General features: G+C 43.0%; 1 protein-coding gene across 1 annotated transcript in view; it reads left to right on the top strand.

The window, feature by feature from the left end:
• LOC145418403 (DNA-binding protein inhibitor ID-1-like) overlaps positions 1 to 2120 on the top strand; it is a 2150-nt gene extending 30 nt beyond the window's left edge. Inside the window, exons 1-2 of the mRNA XM_080286809.1 lie at positions 1 to 659; positions 1466 to 2120. The exon at positions 1 to 659 is cut by the window's left edge and continues 30 nt beyond it. Coding sequence (XP_080142935.1) covers positions 172 to 456 — 285 coding nt within the window. The 5' untranslated portion in view covers positions 1 to 171 and the 3' untranslated portion in view covers positions 457 to 659; positions 1466 to 2120. The remainder of the gene's footprint in view (positions 660 to 1465) is intronic.
• Positions 2121 to 21381: the final 19261 nt, after the last annotated feature.

Raw genomic sequence — 21381 nt, 5'->3', positions numbered from 1 at the left:
ATCTCGCGACACACCCGGCTGGGACGCTTCCGACTGGCTGAGGTGGCTTGGGAGGTGGAGCTAGCCTGGCTGGGGTGCATAAATACGACCGGACGTAGCTGGGAGGCACAATTTGCTGCTCTCCTTGTGAGTGAGAACATCTTCCTTAGTGACCCCAGACTAAGTGAGTGGATGAAGATGCGTGCACAGCGCTGCGTGTCCCCCGTTACTGCCGTGGTTGGCGTGACGGATGGGAAGGTCACCAAGTCTGCACCTCGTACTGAGGGGGCCGAGGTGCTGCTATACTTGGAACGGCTACAGCACCTGGTCCCTCGCTGTCCCAAGGATAGACCCATCACCAAGCTCGAACTCATCCAGTCTGTCATCGACTACATCTACGACCTGGAGGATGCTCTTAGTGCCACCGATGACGACTCGTCCTCCGAGGAGGACATGGAGTGTGTGGAGAGTTCCTGAAGGGCGCCGTGTTGGTCGTCGCCTTCCGTCTGCATGACTCTGGGAGCGACGACGAGCGTCCTGTGTCAGCCGGGGCGCCAGGGTAGTGAATGACCTCAGCTGCTGACTCCCTCCCGCCCCACCACCTACTGCATGGTGCCAGTGTGATCTGGCCCAGCTTCACCCGTCCACCCTACAACACCGTCACCCTCATCCCATAAATGGTGAGTTTTACCTGTTTCTCAGTGCCATTATACTGGTGAAGAGAAACGCGAGTTGAAGACACATTTTATTCACTGACCAGTTTGACTCATTGGCTAAAGTAGGTCAGGAATAAAGCTTTGTCTTTAACTCATGTTTCTCATAACACCCTTATAGCTGCCCTGCTGGAAATAATCAAACCAACTTTTGCTCCTTGGGAACAAATAAATATTCATTGCACAAGGAAAGATGGTGAAGGAATACAAGTTAACATACAGCAGTAAGAACATCCGAGACAGTATTATCCCAGTAAAGAACATAAATTATATCTGAGTTTGCCATTTGTCATTGTTGTTTGTTGATAAAAGGCATGTGGGCCATTTTCATAAACAAAACCTATTGTTTGTTTTTTGAACATTTTTTTTTTCTAATGTACGACCATTTTCCTTAGAAGAATATTCGCCACTTTTCTCACAGGATCATGAGCTATTTTCCCCGAAAAGGAACATGAGCTTCTTTTTCATATATTTCCTTGAAGATTCGTGAACTATTTTCCACATATTTTTTCCTCAGAACATGATTTTTTTTCATAAAGAGTTAAGGAAATAGTTTTTCATAAAGTCTGATAACGGACAAAGATTAGAAGATAATTTATAAACAGCTGTCAACACTTTGCCCTGAAATGTTGTGGCCTCATTCACCATTCCTTTACACCTTTGCTGCTGTATGGATCTCTCCGATTTTTCGAAACATTTCCTACCTAATATACGATATACTATTCATTTCATACTTTATTTGTAGGCTAAATTCCGCTTCTCCTTCTTTACAGCAGTTGGAGTATGAAGCTCTAACGTGTGGAGTGTCTGCCTGTCGTACATCTGTCAGTGAGATTACCTGTACCTACCTTTGTCCTCGGGCCGTCTTCTCGTGGGCTTGGGAGGCACCATAGCATCTCATCCTCAGTGATTTATCTGGCACGCTACGCCTCAGTATTCCCTTATACTTAAATGTTGACAGAGATTATATAAATAACATGGAGGAGAACGTGACATACTCCAAATGTTCTTTTTTTCTGGTGTCGACATTTAGTTCATGACTAACAAGGGAATATGAACGTGCTGATAACTAAGCCAGTGAGGAAGAGATGCCAGGGGAGCCTTTACTTCATTCAAGTCAAGAAGTCTCTGATGTTCCTGGTGGCCATGATGATGTCAAGTAGTCAAGGCGATGACTGATGGCCAAAACGAGGTTCTTGAAGACTACGATACCTCGCACGTGTCCAAGAATCCATATTTAAGAATACGACAGGCGGCAAGAGTTGTGTACGTGAGGGTGTGTGTGTGGTGAAGAAAGTGTGGTGTGGTGTGGCAGGGTGTAGCGAGTACCCTGGCTGACCCGCAATCTTTTACTTCAAGTGTACTCAAGTTTTGTGTACTTCAACGCTGTGATTGTTACTAAATGATGGTTTATTTATGTCAATAAATAATGTTATTCATGTACCATTGTGTTTTCTAATCGACCCTCAATCTCTGTAAGAGTATGTTTGATAAGCTGACTGACAGGCTTTCATTACCATCCTAACCTGAGTAACAATGATATTACTGAAAGCCTACAGCTAATTATGACTATACTTCCGGTACCCTACTTGAGCTGATTTATTCTTTTTATATGATCCCATAGCTGCACTTTATTCCCAGTCATACAGCTACCAATCTAAAGGGAATACTGACCTTAAAAATGACTCTGTAGATTCATGATATCTACTGTTAGGACTTGGATGTTTAAGCAGTGTATAAAATGAACTAGAGTATATATAAAAGCTAAAAATGCGACACTAAGACTTGGAAGAGTATCTCAGGCTGAACAAATTCGTCTGGAAGGAGGGAAAAAAAAAATCGTGAATGAACCGAGTAGCCTGCCCCTAATTTAAAGATGTAAAAACGTCTGATGATAAAGAAAGAGCTTGAAATACGTTATTACAGTTAAAATAGTTAATTCCTTAACTATTCGTCTTCCTAAACCAAAATCATATCACGCTTAGCAAGGGTATCATAAATCTCAGGGATATTATTGGAAACTAATCTCTTTACTACGAGGTCTGCTACTGGAGTGGGCTACCTTCATGCGGTGGCACTGACATAAACGAACTGCTCTCCTTCCTAACTGTACAGTCATCCCTCAACTCCCTCCCTACCCCCGAAAACAGAATGGTGGATTGCAAAAGGGCAGCTTCAGCCTTCTGTCCACGTATCAGATTTACCTTGGGCTACAGCAACTCGAGGCCTCATCTAAGTTAAATATAATTAAACCAAATGGTGATAAATTAAACTGAGATGACATTCAAAGGGTTAAGATTGATTTCACTCCTTCATTACAAGACGTCTCTCGCAACCTTGATATGGAAAAACAAATGGTAACAAATTAAAACAAGACCTTGAACAGATATGGTTAACAGAGGTTGCTTTTAACCCCTTCACCACTAGAGGCTTTGCTTTGCACGTGGGGTTTGGTCTGGGGATAGAATCAGTAAAGACGTCATCGCAGTGAAGGGGTAAAGGGCGACCAACACCATCACCGTGAGAACCTTCCCCTGAAAATAATAAACTGGCGAGAGCAAAAACGTAAGAGAAAAAAACTAATGGTGATGGCATTGTGTGTGTGTGTGTGTTTGTGTGTGTGTGTGTGTGTGTGTGTGTGTGTGTGTGTGTGTGTGTGTGTGTGTGTGTGTGTGCTATCTTCTAACGATTTCACTTACCCTACGATGACCTATTCAAACTGAGGGGATAAGATAAGGCCTTCATTAACTCTTTCACTACTAGACCTCTTTCTTGAGTTGAAAAATAATCATCTACGTGGAACGAGAAAAAAGTTAAGTGTTATTGGAGTATAGGAGGTAACGATACCACACTCAGAGGGTTAACTGAGTCTGTTCCCAACCCCTTCACCGCAAAATGGCTTTCAAAGGCTGAATAAAATCGTCTGGAGGTAGTAAGAATAAAGAAAATCTGTAATGAAGGAAGTAGCAATAATGTAGGAAATAGTTAAAATATAGGACATCTGTAGTGAAGGAAGTAGCAAGAATATGATATCAGTAGTGAAGGAAGTAGCAAAAATATGACATCTGTAGTGAAGGAAGTAGTATGAGACATCTGTAGTGAAGGAAGTAGTATGAGACATCTGTAGTGAAGGAAGTAGTATGAGACATCTGTAATGAAGGAAGTAGTTTGAGACATCTGTAGTGAAGGAAGTAGTATGAGACATCTGTAGTGAAGGAAGTAGTATGAGACATCTGTAGTGAAGGAAGTAGCAAAAATATAGGACATCTGTAATGAGGAAAGTAGTATGAGACATCTGTAGTGAAGGAAGTAGTATGAGGCATCTGTAGTGAAGGAAGTAGCAAAAATAGGAGGAGTCTGTAGTGAAACAAGGAACAAAAAAAGGGACATCTGTAGTGAAGGAAGTAGCAAAAATATAAGGCGTCTGTAGTGAAGGAACAAAAAAGGAACATCTGTAATGAAGGAAGTAGCATAGATATGAGACACCTGTAGTGAAGGGAATTTAAAAAATGACATTTGTAGTGAAGGAAGAAGTGTGAGACATCTGTAGTGAATGAAGTAGCAAGAATATAAGACATTTGTAGTGGAGGGAGTTGCAAAAATACAAGACATCTGTAGTGAAGGAAGTAGCAGACATATCAGACATCTGTAGTGAAGGAAGTAGGAAGAATATAAGACATCTGTAGTGAAGGAAGTAGCATAAATATGAGACATCTGTAGTGAAGGAGGTAACAAAAATACAAGACATCTGTAGTGAAGGAAGTAGCAGACATATCAGACATCTGTAGTGAAGGAAGTAGGAAGAATATAAGACATCTGTAGTGAAGGAAGTAGCAAAAATACAAGGCATCTGTAGTGAAGGAGGTAACAAAAATACAAGACATCTGTAGTGAAGGAAGTAACAAAAATACAAGACATCTGTAGTGAAGGAAATAGCAAGAATATCTGCAGTGAAGGAAGCTGCAAAAATATAAGGCATCTGTAGTGAAGGAAGTAGCAGACATAATACAGTAGACATCTGTAGTGAAGGAGGTAGCAAAAATATAAGACATCTGTAGTGAAGGAAGTAGTATGAGTCATTTGTAGTGAAGGAAAAAGCAAAAATATAGGACATCTGTAATGATGGAAGTAGCAGACATAATAGACATCTGTAGTGAAGGAAGTAGTATGAGACATCTGTAAGGAAAGCAGGAGCAGAAATATGACATTTGTAGTGAATGAAGTAGCAGAAATATAGAACATCTGTAGTAAAGGAAGTAACAAGAATATAAAATATCTGAATGAGCTAATCCCTTGAATCCCATGGAGTATTTACTGTTTATACTTTTTGCCTGTGGAGGATTTATTTTTCACCATTTTTTTTTTTTTTTTAAATAACAGAACGGAGGAAGGAAAAACAAATGGGGAAAAAAAATAATCCATACACCAGACTACCGGTGTCCTCCGTTCATAAAACATCTGCAACAGCCAGACCTGAACAGTTGTGGGCTGAAATTTGGAGGAATAATTAATAAACTAATGAAGGCTATATCTAATCCCCTTCAGTTCGAAAGTCTCTTAGGCTAAATAGAATAATGTAAGGAGATCTGGAATATCCCCCCTCCCCTCCAAAGAGAAAAGGTCAACAGACTCAAGGGGTTATTGGAGACTGTGTCAAACCTCGTATTACATTCTTCCTCAAATAGCTGTAACTCCAAATTTGCTGTACTAAGCTGATGTAACCTGCAGTTTATAAGTCTAAGTCATATCGTACTGCAGGTGTTAAGCTTTGACTGCAAGGATTGAACTGCACAAAATCGTCCAATGCTGACCTACATATTATTCTTAGGTGTACAAATGGGGAAGAAAGGGCTATTCTAGATGGCTTTTGAAACCTATGACTGCCGGGGTATGTGTCAGTTTTACGTGAACTCTTGTTGTTAGCGTACACAAAAAACCCAAATGCATAAACGCATCAAAGGGGTTAACTCCATCAATCTTTCGATGTTTATGTTCTAGATGTGCGAACACCTCATAGGAGCGATTCGATCAGTCTGTCTCTCACCATCGATTTTCGGGTGTGACGCGACTCACCACCGTAGAATTTAGCGACCTTAGAGAATCCACAACATACCACACGTCATTACATCACCACACCATACCGTACCATACCATACCATACCAATACCTCATTACATCACCACACACCATATCATACCTCATTACATCACACCACACCATATCATACATCACTACATACCATACCATACCTCATTACATCACACCACACCATACCATACCTCATTACATCACTACACCATACCATACCTCATTACATCACACCACACCATACCATACCTCATTACATCACCACACACCATACCATACCTCATTACATCACACCACACCATACCATACTTCATCACATCACTATACCATACCATCACCACATCATACCATACTCATCACCACACTATACCATACTTCATTACACCACCACACATCATACCATACTCATCACCACACTATACCATACTTCATTACACCACCACACACCATACCATACCTCATTACATCACACCTCACAAAACATACCACATATCCATTCACACCACACCACACACGATCACCCTCCCGCACCATATCACATCAAGGACAATAACTAAATGGCCCAGAAGCTCCCACATCCATAACATTAGTACTTGCTCGTCTTATTCTTTCTACCTTTAGGAACTGATTAAGGGATTTGAATTTCATTAACGTAGACTTTACTGATCTCCATTAAGACCGGTCATGTCATAAAATCACTCTCGCTCGCATGTATTCAATGTGGTCGGTGGGTGTTAGCGCCGAAGTGGTGACGTGTGAAGGTGTATGACATGTAGGAAGACTGCTGGGACTCAGGGCCGTTAAAGCCTATTCCCAGAGTCGGACGCTTCTAATAAATCGTCTGGTGGTAACATGAATAAACTAAAAAAAAAATCTATCTGTTGCCAGATGCATTAATCCCGTAAAGGGTGGCCACAAACAAATTGCCTCCATGTCGTCCTGTCCCCCTCCATTTCACTGCCCTGCTCCAAGCTCACACTCCCCTCTCTCATATACCTCTCCACTCCATACCTCCATCTTGGCCTCCCCCACCCTCTACCCCCTCTACCTCACTCATACACTCTCCTCGTCAGTCTCCACATGGCCAAACCACCTCAATGTGTTTCCCCTAACGCTCGAACTAAAAAAAAAAAAAAAAGAAAATACATCACGAATTAAAGAGGTCAAAGGGGCAGCTCGCATCCCCCGTTAACTCATATGCCCGGCCAGGTGTAAATTAACATAATGCATAATGCCCCAAGGTGAAGCGAGATGAATAATAATGTATCCTGCAGGTGCGGGTGTTCACTACGATGACGTGGTATACATTTTAGTCTACTTGTCACGAGGTATTTCACTATAGAAGCTTCTCAAACTGGAGGGGTTAGAAAATTATAGCCTTCATCAACCTAGTCTACAAGCGCTGAAGAATAACCTTCACATTGTGGTGCTATGATCCTGGGTGGAGAGTTGCGGCGTCCACCCGAGACCAAACCTCATCATATTTCCCCACACCTCACAGTGGGAAGGGCTGTCTACTACATGGGGCGCCGAATCTCTGTACGTCATACCTCTCGTACTGTACCTGTAGAACGGTCTCATGAAAGAAGTTACTTATCAATGGCCAACGGGTCTGCTCGGCCAGAGAAACGGGCACGAGTTAAACACCATCACAACTACTACCACCACCACCACCACCAGCAACAACAACAACAACAGCAACAACAACTACTACTACTACTACTACTACTACTCCTACTACTACTCCTACTCCTACTCCTACTACTCCTACTACTACTACTACTACTATTATTATTATTATTATTATTATTATTATTATTATTGCAAGTGCGATTATTTGTTTTTATTCCAGCATCCACCAGCCGACTATTTTCAGCATAGGAAGGACCTCTTGTAGTGAATGGATTAGTGAAGGTTATATCTTTACCATAATAGTTTGAAAAGGCTCTCCTAAGCTGAACAATATACCGTATAATTTAGGCCATCACAGTAATTCGTATATTAGTATGTTCCTACATCTAATTATATGCTATCTATTTATCTATCTATAGCCCGACGCCCTAATCCCGCAAAGGGTGGCCGCAGACAAAACGCCTCCAAGTCGCTCTGTCAGCCACCATTTGACTGCCCTTCCCCCAGCTCTCTCTCCCCTGCCTCATATACCTCTCAGCTTCATCCCTCCACCTCATCCTCGGTTTCCCCTTCCCTCCAGTTCACCTACATACACCCTCTTAGTCTTTCACTCTCCATTCTCTCCACATGTCCAAACCACCTATTTCTCCTAATTCTCTCAATCAGTTAGAGTCAAGAAGAAAAATTAAAGCTCAACAGAAATGAAAAGGTAAATGAAGGCTTTATCTAAACCCTAAAAGTTCTGAATGTCTCTCTTGAATAATGAATTGTGTATGGAGGCGAGGAGGAAAAGGGAGCCACACACTAATGGTAAAGTCACTGCCTAAAGTCACTGTGTCTGTCGTTTTGTCTGTCTAGCATACAAATTGCGTTGTGATGGCTCTACTCACCTAAATGTATAGATCACCTTAGTCAAAATTATGTATATACGGATGTGTTTAAGCGACTCAGGCTCCTATGACTCACTCTCGGTTGAATGTATGCGTTTGACTTTAGCTGAAGAAGAAAGCATTGTTTGATAGAGAAAGGCCAGTGATCTGCAGGAGCGAGAAACATCACTTTTTATCATTGGAGAAGTGACCCGCCCCCACCCACGCTTGCCGCACGGGTATAGGGTGAGGATTGTAATATGAGTGACATTGTAGGCTTCGTAACACTTTTCTTAGCGATTTATTATACCAGTTACAATACTAGGTCAAGTATTTCCATATTTCTAGTACCGACGTAATTTGCATTAATAATATACAGGGGAATACTGAGGTGTAATGTGCAGGATATATCGCTGAGGTTGAGATGTAAAGAATTCTTCAAATCTACCAAGCTTCGGTCTTGATGAGAGGCTTTTGGTGTGTAGGGTGAGAAATGTTTGTGGATATTAATTTTGATCTGTCGTATTGTGTGTGTGTGTGTGTGTGTGTGTGTGAGAGAGAGAGAGAGAGAGAGAGAGAGAGAGAGAGAGAGAGAGAGAGGAACCAGGACAAGATGTGAACGTGTGAGAACACTTGAAAATACTGTATACTAGTACTTGCTCGCAAAAATTTTGGGGACCAAACTATAGCCTTTCCATCAAAAAATATTTGCAGGTACTCTTATCTTTGTTTACATACTGTTATTGGGCCCACAATGATCATTTGTGACCAAAAATCGAAAAAAATTACTTTCGCATATTTTCGTGTGTCCACATTTCCGGCAATTTCCTGCTGTCGCGTCGCGTGTGATCGTCAAATTTTGTTTCGTATTTTTCTGACACTCCCTGGACTTACCCAAACGTAATGTAAAAAGAATTAGGTCGATATCCATTCTGTTCTCGTTTAAGAAACGAACAAACGCACAGAGAAATACACACATACACAACTTGACTTTATTTAGGAAGTCCTAATCGTCCGTTGCCTAGTGTGGGTGAACCCAGTCTTGATGAATGGCAGACGCATATGATACTAGTTCATCCACCGAAGATTACAGTCAGTTTGTTTTCATCTGACGAAACTGGGTCACTCCCGCAACTAAAATGCTGAGTCGAATTTGCATGGAATTCACTGAGCAGTAGTTATGAGGCAGGGATGAATCTCCTTGAGTGAGAGTCAGAGCCATTCTCCAGTCTGTCTACATTTGCCTATTAACAGAGCTGATAGGGGTCAGGGATCATTGTCAGACTAGAGTAAATGCATAACAGTGAGAAGAGTCTATGACGGGACTTGAGGTGATGTATGAAGAGAATCCGAAGGTGAGAGTAAAATTTGGACTGAGGAATGATGATGTTTGGCTGGCCGTGGATAAAACTGATGGCTGGTTTAAAGTGGGGTATAATGAGGTTTAGAGGGTTCCATCAGGAGGGGTGGGAAGAGAATTTTCACGTGGGTAACTTGAAGAATGTGAGGGGAACTGGGAGCAGCAGAAGTGGAATTTGGGAAGAGAGTAATGGTCATATTCTAAATGGCATAGGAGACTTCGTAGCACTTCTTCCTCATTTATTTTGCATTTACACCGTTTCATCCTCCTGTATGTTACTAAGGCAAATTCTTTCATTACGAGAAGATGAGAGAGGACAGCAGTGTTTAATATGCATAATAAATCGCCAAGGGAAAAATTATACGGTCTCTGTATGGCTCTAGGAGGAAGAGGAGGGTCGGCTTTGTATGATGGAAGAGGTGATGGGTAGCAGTACAAAGCTTAGTAGGTGTAAGAGGGGGACGCTTTCATGTGGTGGCACCGATATGACCGGGTGGTGGAGCTGCCTGGTTATACAAACGTCCCCCAGTCCCCTCCCTGTCCCCCGAAGGAAGGATGATGAGCTGCAAAAGAGGGGCACCTTTGGCCTGCAGCCCGCTGAGCTTACGTTCAGATAAGCGTGGGACTGCAATTCCTCCTCCTCCTCCTCCTCCTCCTCCTCCTACTACTACTACTACTACTACTACTACTACTAGTACTAGTAGTAGTACTACTACTAGTAGCACTACTAGTACTAGTACTACTACTACTAGTACTAGTAGTAGTACTACTACTAGTAGCACTACTAGTACTAGTACTACTACTACTACTACTACTTTATATCCCCATGTCCTTCCTCACCCAGTGGTGCAACAGCGGGCTTGGATTAACTATATATACATTTAACAGTATCCAGTCGCCTTGTGGAAGACTGGGGCTAGGCTGAAAATGATTTACTGCATAAGTAACCCTTGTGTAGTCAATAGGCATTAACCTAATCATTCTTCTCCCGTAGCGTGGACACCGAACTAGTGTTGGGGCCGTACGAAGGAATATATGAAAGGTTGCAGTGAGCATTGTGAGGTTTAGAATTAGTGGTATGAGAGGTAGGACAAGAAATGTACCTGAATTGTGGAGAGGATGTAAGTCAGAAAAATAAAAAGTCAGGGTTATATGAAGGAATTTATGAAAAGTTGTACAGTATATGTTGACTGAGAGAATGAGGGTTACGTGGCGCATGAGGAAGGACAAGGGTATTAGCTTGTCATATGGAGAAATAAATTAGGAAGGGAAACGTTGAGGGAATGAGCTAAGCTGACTTGAACTCAAGGCACTGAATATGAAAGTGAGCTGTGGACATCACCCTTTCATTGTGTTGGAGGGGGACACCTTCAAGTGGTGGCATAGATATAATTGGACTGCTCACCATCCTTGCTTATACAAGTGTCTTTCGACTACTTCCCTGTCTCCCGAAAGAATGATGGTGGACGCAGGGGAAGAGCCCTTCAGCCTGCAGTCCAGCGAACTCACTTTTCACATTAAACTAGTCTCAACAACTACAAAAATAACTTCATCACGGTGACACTTTTTTATTTTATTTTTTATTTTTTATTTTTTTTCAGTTATCTTCAGCCGATTCCCTTTAATTATAAGAAAGCTTTTCATATTGACTGGGGAGGAAGCAATCACCCTAAATCCTTTAACCCTCTCAATCCCAACTGCATTCCTGGATAATCGGGGACAAGAGGGAAACAAATTGCACCCAATAGTCTTACTAGCAAGAAAATAGAACTCGGGTTTCTCCAGTTCTGAACTAGATGCGCTAAGCAATGCAGTGAGGACCTGAAGGAGGACGATCAGGTGGAATATGAGGTGAGGTGGTTTATGGAATGACAGTGAGGTGGATTATGATGTGGAATATAAGTGAGTACTGAAGGAGGCAAACAAGGCAGACAGTGAGAAAATGTAGGTGAACTGTTCGTAGAAGAAGCGAACTGAGTCAAGGCAAGGGATGTAAGATAAGGTATAAGGAAGGAGAGGGCAGGATGTGTGGAGAGGCGTGTGGATACAAGAATGAGGAATCAAGTCTGTTGTGAGAAGGTGAACAAGGCTATAGAGATGATGAATGGGAGGCACAGAGTGGCATTATAAACAGTGTTGTGAGGCAGCATCAAGAAAATTGCATTGAGAGGCTAGGAGAAATTCATTTGGTAACAGATGCAAGAAACACACACACACACACACACACACACACACACACACACACACACACACACACACACACACACACACACCATAAACCTTTTGTTCAGATGATATGGTACTGTAAACATCTTTGTATGCTTTATGGCCAAAGTTTATTAGTACAAATTGGCTTATTCTGTACGAAGAAGATTACAATAATTTGCGAACTTTTCAATTTAAGCTGAAATTCACCATCGTTTTCTGTATCTTTCACGGTATTTAATATTTCTACTTTCTGCTTTGTCGTTTTTTTCTTGGAAGTGACCCGGAAGCGGCCCAAAAGCGGTGGCAAAAGCTGGTCAGCTTCACTAAGAACAAGTTTACCCGGACGGAAATCGGAAAGTGCCCCCTCACCCACTGCTCCAAGCTCCTGGAGGTCAACGCCGCGCCTCCTGCTAAAAATGAGGCAAATCCCTGGGTGTAAAACTGCCCTGCTGAGTAATTGCATCTCCTCAAATTTAAGGGTATAGGATATAATGTGACAGGCGTAAGTGCAGGAGAAGAGCAGTGTGTGGGGTTACATATTTGGTGGTGGGCCCTAGGGAGTAACATCATCATTTTGTGCGATGGGGGCAGCCCGGGGAGAAGACTCGGCCCGAATTCACTATCTTGATCTTATGTGGGGAAGCGTAAGTACAATCCAGTATGCTTGAAGTCTGAGAAGGTGGAATGCAAGAAGGAGAGGAAACAGGCTTCGATATATGCCTGTCCCTTTACACCCGAGCGCGTAGTGTGAGGGATTGTTTTTGGTACTGTTTTTATGCACTAGGTCATTTTAATACTCTCTTCGTTGTATTAGTGAGGACAACTACATATCAAAGCAATCTTATAGGCCGTTATTCTCGTCGGTTAAGAAAGCTCCCTAACACCTTTTCGTAGGTGATTTCTTTTGCCTGTTGCACCTTGATATTCTCTTGTATGCTAATGATGCAAACTATGTCAATATTAGAAAGACATATACAGCATACAGTTGGGTATTAATGTGTAGCGGTAAAAGTTAATAACAAAGGAAGAAGTGTTACATAGTTATGCACGTGAGCGAGAATACGTCCTTTTCAAACATCTACCTGCTGCCAGATGGTTTAACTAGCTTAGGAAAGGTCTCTAGTATTGAAGGAATTTATTAATGCTATATCTAACCCGCCCAGTTCAAAAAGTCTAATTTAAGCCAAAGAATATCAATAGAAGACATCAAGATTAAAGGGGGGAAAAGCGTCACCAGGATCACTGTGTTACCTTTTGCAAAGTTTATATATATCTGGCCTGAGGTGAGATGGACAGGTGCATGACAAGAGCGTATAGAGAAAGTGGAAGGAGGGACATGAGTTTTGGTGAACGGAGGGGGAGATGATTGAGTGGCGAAGGAAAAGAGGAAGAGGAAAGAGAGTTATGGTGATCGGAGGGAAGAGGGGAGAGATGATTAAGAGATGAAGGAAAAGAGGAAGAGGCAAGAGAGTTATGGTGATGGGAGGGAGAGGGGTAGACGATGAAAGAGTAAGATTTGGTGGATGTAGGGGAATGACAGGAATATGTTAAGGGAAGAGGGAGAGGAAAGAGGGTTATGGCGATGGAAGAAGGACCAAAAAAGAAGGAAATACTGAAATGAAAAGGGTAAACGAGCAGAGAGAACAGCGAGAGGCAGACGATACAGAAGCGCATGAAGATGAAGCAAAATGAAATGGAGAAAAAAAAGAACAGTTAAAAAAAAAAAAAAACAGTATGGTGATGGAAAAAGGATCTTGACAAAAACACTGATAACTGGGATGATAAAATCTGGTGACTGAAGGGAGGATGATTGAAAATGTGGGAAGGGAAGAGGAAGTGGAAGAGAAATGATGATGGGAGACTAAGTGGCCAAGAGAGAGAGAGAGAGAGAGAAATTATCGAGGCAAAGGAAAAAATTAAGATGTAATATGACTAATACACTGTTTTGGGAAAGGTGCAAGAAGGGCTAAGTATACGAGAAGACTTTAAAATAGTAAAGGGACTAAGTATAAAAAGATGGGCAAAAAGCTATGCAGTAAATGGTAACAAAGATCCATAACTACACCATCTAACTTTTCTCTGTAAAATAGAATGGATAAAAGACAGAGGATGGCAAGGAAAAGAGGGGACACAGAGACGAGAAAAGAAACAAGAGAGCAAAATTGGTTCAGAAAAGATATAGAAACCAGGATAACTAAGATAAAACTTCGTAGCCTCACTAACAGTTTACAGAATACCTTACGAAGATTAACCTATCTATCTATCTATCTATAGCCCGACGCCCTAATCCCGCAAAGGGTGGCCGCAGACAAAACGCCTCCAAGTCACTCTGTCACCCACCATTTGACTCCCCTCCCCCCAAATCACCCCCCCCCCTCCCTCATATACCTCTCAACTCCATCCCTCCACCTCATCCTCGGTCTACCCCTCCCTCTCCCTCCCTCCACCTCACCTACATACACCCTCTTAGTCAGTCTTTCATTCTCCATTCTCTCCACATGTCCAAACCACCTCAGTGTATTTCTCCTAATCTTTTCAACCACATCTACATCTACCCCACAACGTTCCTTCACTTCTTCATTCGTCAACCTGTCCCTCCACGTCACTCCACATGCTCCTCTCAAGTAACTCATTTCCACTGCTCTCACTCTTGACTTGTTCCCCTCTTGCAAGGTCCACGCCTCGCTTCCATACGTCAGGGTAGGGATCACAATACCATAATGCAGTGACTTCTTAACTTGCCTCCTACATTTGCACACACCTTACTCATCATCATCATCATAATCATCATCAGTCAGTCAATCAGTTAGTAATCACTCACACACTTACTCAGTCACTCATTAATCATTCATTCACTCACTCACTCACTCACTCACTCACTCATCTGTCAATCAGTCATCAGTTATCATCATACTGACTTCTTTCCCCCGGCTTACTCATTGTACTAAATTGTTCTAGCATAGCCTGTCAAAATTATTACCTTTTTATTTTTTGTTGATCTTGCTCCTACTTGACGATTTCATTCAGCTTAAAAGGTCCTCATTAATGAAGACGTTAATAGAAAAATTGTATAAGCCATCGTTCTAGAAGTCTTCCCTAACTTGTATGCAAATGTATGGAGCCTACAGGAATAACATGTGAACTAACTTATTCAGCTGGAAGTCAGAGTTGATTGAAATAGTCATGAGGCAACGAGAATAAAAAGTAATCTAATTAAAACCGATGGAAAAGTGTTGGTAACTTGGCGTTGATGTTGTTCTGGCCCCAGGCTCATCTGAACGTGAACCCGGTGGACTGCTGGCTTACCCTGCCCTTATTCTGCTTCCACCACCACCCTTTAGGAGAATAGAGAGGAACCTGAGCGACCTTAGCATAACCAGGCTGAGGGTTATGCATTTTTTTCTCGGCCCCACAAGCGTCTGGAAAGTTGCCTGCCCAGAGAGGGAGGTAAATATTTTGAAGAGCATCCTATCTGGCGAATAACAAAAGTGGTGATGTGTGGTGATCGGGGTGGTGTGGGGAGAGGGGTGGGGGGTAGAGGAAGAAGTTTTTTCAGCACCCCAGCGTGATCTTGGAATAGCATGTTGGTGGTTGGGAGGTTGGGTGAGACAGAGGAGGAGGAAAACTGAATGAGACAAAGCTGGAGGAGAATACTAGAATACGGAGAGGGCTGCGAGAGGAGGGAGAATAGGAGAGCAGAAAGTTGGGGAAACAAGGAAGATGGGAAAAGAGAACGGCTGGATGAGGGAAAGAAATTGGAGGATGATGCTGGGAGGAGAGACTGGATAGGATAAGGAGAGGGAGAGAACTACGTGGGACGGGATTCGAGGTCGATAAATGAGTACAGAATGCTGGGAGAGGAAATGTGATGCTTAGAGAGGAAATATGATGGAAGAGAATGGAGGATGAAGAGGAGGAGGAAGATGAACAGGCTGGGTGAGGGAAAGAACTAGGAGGAGGATGCTGGCAGAGGGATAAGGCTGGAAGAGAAAAATTGCTGAGAGAAGGGGAGAGCTCTGAGATTATGGGTACTAGCAAAGGTATAAGAGAGAGACTTAGGAGGAGGATGTTGGGAGAGGCATAATTGGAGGGAGAGAACTGGCAGGAGGAGAGGATAATGTGGGAGGGATAGGGGTGGAGGGAGAGAGGAAGCTGTGAGAGGGATGTGACTGGAGGGAGAGAATTGGGAGGATGATGGAGAGTGGGAGAGAGTTTGAGGGGAATGGATGCTGAAAGAGGTAGAGTGATGGAGAGGTGGCGGGATGCACAGGGAGATGAAGGGATGGAGAGAGGGATTGCAGAGGGAGTGGAGGGATGTAGAGGTGGGATGCAGGGAGAATTGAGGGATGGAGAGGATGGATGCTAGGGGAAGGTGGAGGAATGGGGAAGAGGAATGAGCTGGGAAAAAGGATTAGGAGGAAGAGGAGGAGGAAAAGAGTACGTGAAGAGGTAGTGGGCTTGGAAAAATGGCTTAACCTCATCACTCCAGAGAGAGAGAGAGAGAGAGAGAGAGAGAGAAAGAGTGTGAGAGAGAGAGAGAGTGTGTGTGTGTGTGTGTGTGTGTGTGTGTGTGTGTGTGTGTGTGTGTGTGTGTGTGTGTGTGTGTGTGTGTGTGTGTGTGTGTGTGTGTGTGTGTGTGTGTGTGTGTGTGTGTGTGTGTGTGTGTGTGGGTGTGTGTGTGTGTGTGTGTGTGTGTGTGTGTGTGTGTGTGTGTGTGTGTGTGTGTGTGTGTGTGTGTGTGTGTGTGTGTGTGTGTGTGTGTGTGTGTGTGTGTGTGTGTGTGTGTGTGTGTGTGTGTGTGTGTGTGTGTGTGTGTGTGTGTGTGTGTGTGTGTGTGTGTGTGTGTGTGTGTGTGTGTGTGTGTGTGTGTGTGTGTGTGTGTGTGTGTGTGTGTGTGTGTGTGTGTGTGTGTGTGTGTGTGTGTGTGTGTGTGTGTGTGTGTGTGTGTGTGTGTGTGTGTGTGTGTGTGTGTGTGTGTGTGTGTGTGTGTGTGTGTGTGTGTGTGTGTGTGTGTGTGTGTGCGCGTGCGTGCGTGCGCGCGCGCGCGTGCGCGTGCGTGTGCGTGTGCGTGTGCGTGTGTGCGTGCGTGTGATTTCACATGCTATCTCCAGGCAATTATATTCGCTTTAGAAATGATGCTTTGTACTGAAGGGGTTAATGAGATCTGTGTTTTACCTCTCCATTTCCAAAAGTCTCTCCGTGGACGAATAAACCACTGGGTAGCAGAAAAAATTAAACCACATTTATATACAGTACGTCATCTTTTTGAATGGGTCAAGATAAAAATATAAACCGTCTGAATTCTTATATTTTAGGTGACGAGAGGCCCTTCCCGAATCATATCATCTAGCAGTGGCAGGAACGGAGAAGGTAAGATTCACATGTCTTGAAAGGATCACTGGATATTGTCTTTAAGTTTTCCCTGACGAGAGGCTACTTCCAAGGTGAGTAAAATGGCCCGGCTGTGGAAAGAATATGGTACTTAATATTACTCATGCTTAAAAGGGGTTACAGGTGAGAGCATAGGGTAGGGGTGATTTCCAAGCTTATTACAGTTACCTATGAAGCATCTGTGGGGATGAGTTCTTGTCCTTCTTAGCCTCCTACACCACAGAGCTCATTAGGAACAAGGTAGGAAAAGTAGAAGCGTGTTGCCTTTAAGTGGGAGTTTGCGTTTCTTTCCGTACTCTCAATATGGAACCCTTCAATCGCGGACCTTTTATTATTATTATTATTATTATTATTATTATTATTAATTACTATTGTCGCTGTTTCCAGAAGTCTTTGTTTAACTCAAAGGAAACTTTCTAATCTGGAGGGGTAATATATTGGTCTCACTTACCCATTTACTGTTAGAGGTTCTTCTTTAATTAGATAAAAAGATAAATAAATAAATAAATAATCTCACTAACTTCATTGAAATAAAATGTCATCACGCTCAAGATGGTAAAACGTATGAATCAGGAAAGCAAATACATATAAAACTTGAAACAGACTGGACGTAGCTGATCTGTGTGTGCAAGTGCTCTAAAATAACAGTTTTAAGGTTGGAAACAGATCAGAAAAACCATAGCATTGTAGAATCATATAAGACTACACTTCCGTCTCACAACACCTTGGGTCCTCATACCATCCACAAGCTTATCATAGAGGGTAAAGTCACTGGGGTGTTAAGGGGAGGAGGGTAGGACATATATAGACGGTGAAACAGATGATAGTGGTGGTAGACAGTGGTATGGTGCAGGTTAAAAGGGTGGTAGGTCAGATGAAGGGCACAGACAGTGAGACAGTGGATAGCAGTAGACAGTGGCATAGTGTAGGTTAGGAAAGATATAAGGAACAGACGGTGAACCTTAAGGTAGTGGTAGTAGACAATGGTATGATAATATAAACAGTTGGGCGGTGCAGGTTTGGGTTATCTGATTTTTGGAGACACTTGTAGACGCTTTACATCTTTCCCATAGCACTGCTTCATGACTGGTATTATACTCGACTGTCAGTCTATTATTATAACTCCGCGTTCAAGATGGGGAGGTGGTATTTTTATGCTAAGTAAAGGTAAAAGCAGTGTAGTTACTCTCCCCTTAAACATCTGAACAGAGTACCCTATCTCCGGGCCTCGATGTTCCTGATGGGACAGTATACTGACGAAGGCAATGATGGCTGGCTGGGTGGAAAATTGTAGCATACCCCAAATTAACACGTATCTCCCTTTGTTTGGACACAGAATCAAACTGACTCACTTCAGCCTCGTCTCGTGTCTGCCCTGTCCTAAACTTGGCCCCACCAATCATTACCTGGCACGTGTATGCAGCCTTCGTGGAGGTGCCTGGTTACCTGTTTACCTGGTGTCATAACAGACTGTCTGTGGCCACGTTCAGGTTTACTCACACCATAAATATCTGCAGGCCTCATGTGCCACGTTTTTTCTTGCCTGTGTTTGAAGGTGGGAGGATTTGTGGATGACCAAGGAGTTTGATTGATATGGTGGTAAGTGTAAGTGAGAAAGATTGGTATGGAAGCTGATGAGATTAGGGAATGAAGAGGAACTTGGTTAGGTGGATGAAGTATGGAGAGGCATATTACAAGGAACTGGCACATTTTTATTTATCAGTTATTATTATTGTTATTATCAGTCGTAGTTGTAGTAGTAGTAGCAGTAGTAGCAACAGTAGTAGTAGTATTTTAACCTGGTAGCCGACTGACTGACTACATCTGCTGGGGGTATATGAAATCATTAAAAGAAAAAAAAAAAATCTGCAGATGATTAAACTTCTTATTGGGAGCCAGGATTCCGAGAGCTTGAATAATGTGTGAATGATTATAAGGCACATAACACTGACCACGCTGTGTAAGTGTTCAACATTTGTTTTTCCAGCCAGCGAAAACACCATCATCCACTCACATGATGTAGTGCTGCCTACTTCTTCCTTAGCCTTTATCATTTTTTTTCTGTGCTTGCCCTCCTCTCTTCTTATTTCTCCCATCTTTCCTGTCACTTCTTATTGCTTTTCTTTCCTTTACAGGTGGCTATACATTGAGTGACATGCCAAATGGTTTCCTGTAAACCAAGAAACCATTGACAGCGCTGGGTGATAACCATATAACCAAACCATACGTGCTCCCTACGTGTCAACAAGTGGGTTGGTGGAGAGTTAATGCCCCTCTCCGTAAAACAAATAACTCCAAGTCAAATGGTCACCTCTTACGGGATTATGGCGTCTGGCAATAGATAGATAGATAGACAGAAAACACGCATTAAGAGTTTGCTGCACAGGCCAGCGGGTGGGCAGGGATGTAAACTGGGCAGCCTCTAATCGTCCACTTTTATGGAAATATTGAACTTACAAACATGAACTGCACTTTTTTCGATATCTTCAGGAAAAATGAGCACGTTCTGCACTCTCTCCCTAAATCCCTTCACAACCTGCTTTCTCTCCCTAAATCCCCTCATAACTTGCTGTCTCTCCTTAAATCACTTCACATCCTGCTCACCTTCCCTTAATCCCTTCACATCCTTCTCTCTCCATAAATCCCTTCACAACCTGCTCTCTCTCTCTCTCTAAATCCCTTCACAACCTGCTCTCTCTCTCCCTAAATCCTTTCACAACCTGCTCTCTCTCCCTAAATACTTTCACAACCTGCACTTTCTCCAAAAATCCCTTCACAACCTCTCTCTCTCTCTCTCTCTCTCTCTCTCTCTCTCTCTCTCTCTCTCTCTCTCTCTCTCTCTCTCTCTCCCTTAATTGAATAACATCGTCTTCAGGTAACAAGAATATAAATAAAAATACTTAGTCGAAATGAGGGAATGCAAATTTGTACCACGTAGGGAAAGACGCGCCTCCAGATTTGGGCAAAGATTTCAGAGGCATGTGAAGAAGATAGAATGAGTCTTAAATGCACCGTTGCTAACTGCACTATGCAATGTGGGATGCAGGCTAATCAACTCGAGTACCTACACGCGTTCTATAAGTGTTCGTTGTATAATTGAGCCTGTCCAATAAGTAAACCTGAGGATGTTATTTTTACTGAAATCTAAGAAGCAGACGGTTTTCTTAGCTTTAGGATTAGACACTTTCGAAACGGAGGGGTCAGGTACAGACTTCATTAATCCCCTGCATTACCATGGGGCTCTCTAATGTAAGACTAATATAATGTTTAATTGTAAAAGAATAAGTAGAAACACATTATCATAGTATGGTTATCTCATAAAACCTCGACGGGGGACATTATGCATTTTACTCCGGCTACTACAGGACGATTTCACTCATACTAACACAAGACGGTTTTATTTTTGTTAGCGCTTGACGAATTGACTCTTACTAACCCCAGGCGACCTTACATTTCACTGGGAAACCTCCGGAGGCCTGAGAGTTAAGCACAGGGCCCCCTACGCCCCTGGTATGCGGTGGTGTCGTCCCTCCTCCGTGAAGAATGCCGAGTTGCCCCCATGAGGTCCCAGTTCACTTCTTCCCCCTCGCCGGCAAATAGCTGGAGGCGCCCAGCCCTCCCAGGTGCCTCGCAGCCAACCAGGTGGGGTGGGGAGGTGGCCGCCAGCAGCTGGGTCCCGTATTGTGCACCCTGGGAACACACCGCTGCTTGAAGGAACACCCAGGCCACGCCATAAAGGACCAATGCCTCAGCCACCCCTTAGACTCCATGTGTGTATGAGAGAGAGAGAGAGAGAGAGAGAGAGAGAGAGAGAGAGAGAGAGAGAGTTTTAGTGTACATATCCCAACTGCGTAGGTGTCGCTGACTGAGTTTGTTTTTGCGCGAATATGGACGAATTTGACATAGAATATTATTATACTACAGATATGAAATGTATATATGGTTAGATAAAAGTATGTACACAATTTTACGCCGTGCACTTCCATGTTTACGGGCCAAGGCTTTGCCCTCTCTCAGAGGATTTACTGGAGAGTGTAGCATTTGGTGACCGCATGCCCTCTTGGCGACAGCCAGTGTCCCTGAGTAGTACTGAACAAGCGATGTTTCCGGCGATATGAGTCACTATTCATAATTTTCCTGT

The sequence above is a fragment of the Coenobita brevimanus genome, chromosome 114 (genome assembly GCF_032717465.1).
Source record: "Coenobita brevimanus isolate Jiangsu-jjx chromosome 114, ASM3271746v2, whole genome shotgun sequence".
NCBI lineage: Eukaryota > Metazoa > Arthropoda > Malacostraca > Decapoda > Coenobitidae > Coenobita > Coenobita brevimanus.
Note: the sequence above shows the minus strand (reverse complement) of the source record. Positions and strands in the feature narration are given on the sequence as shown.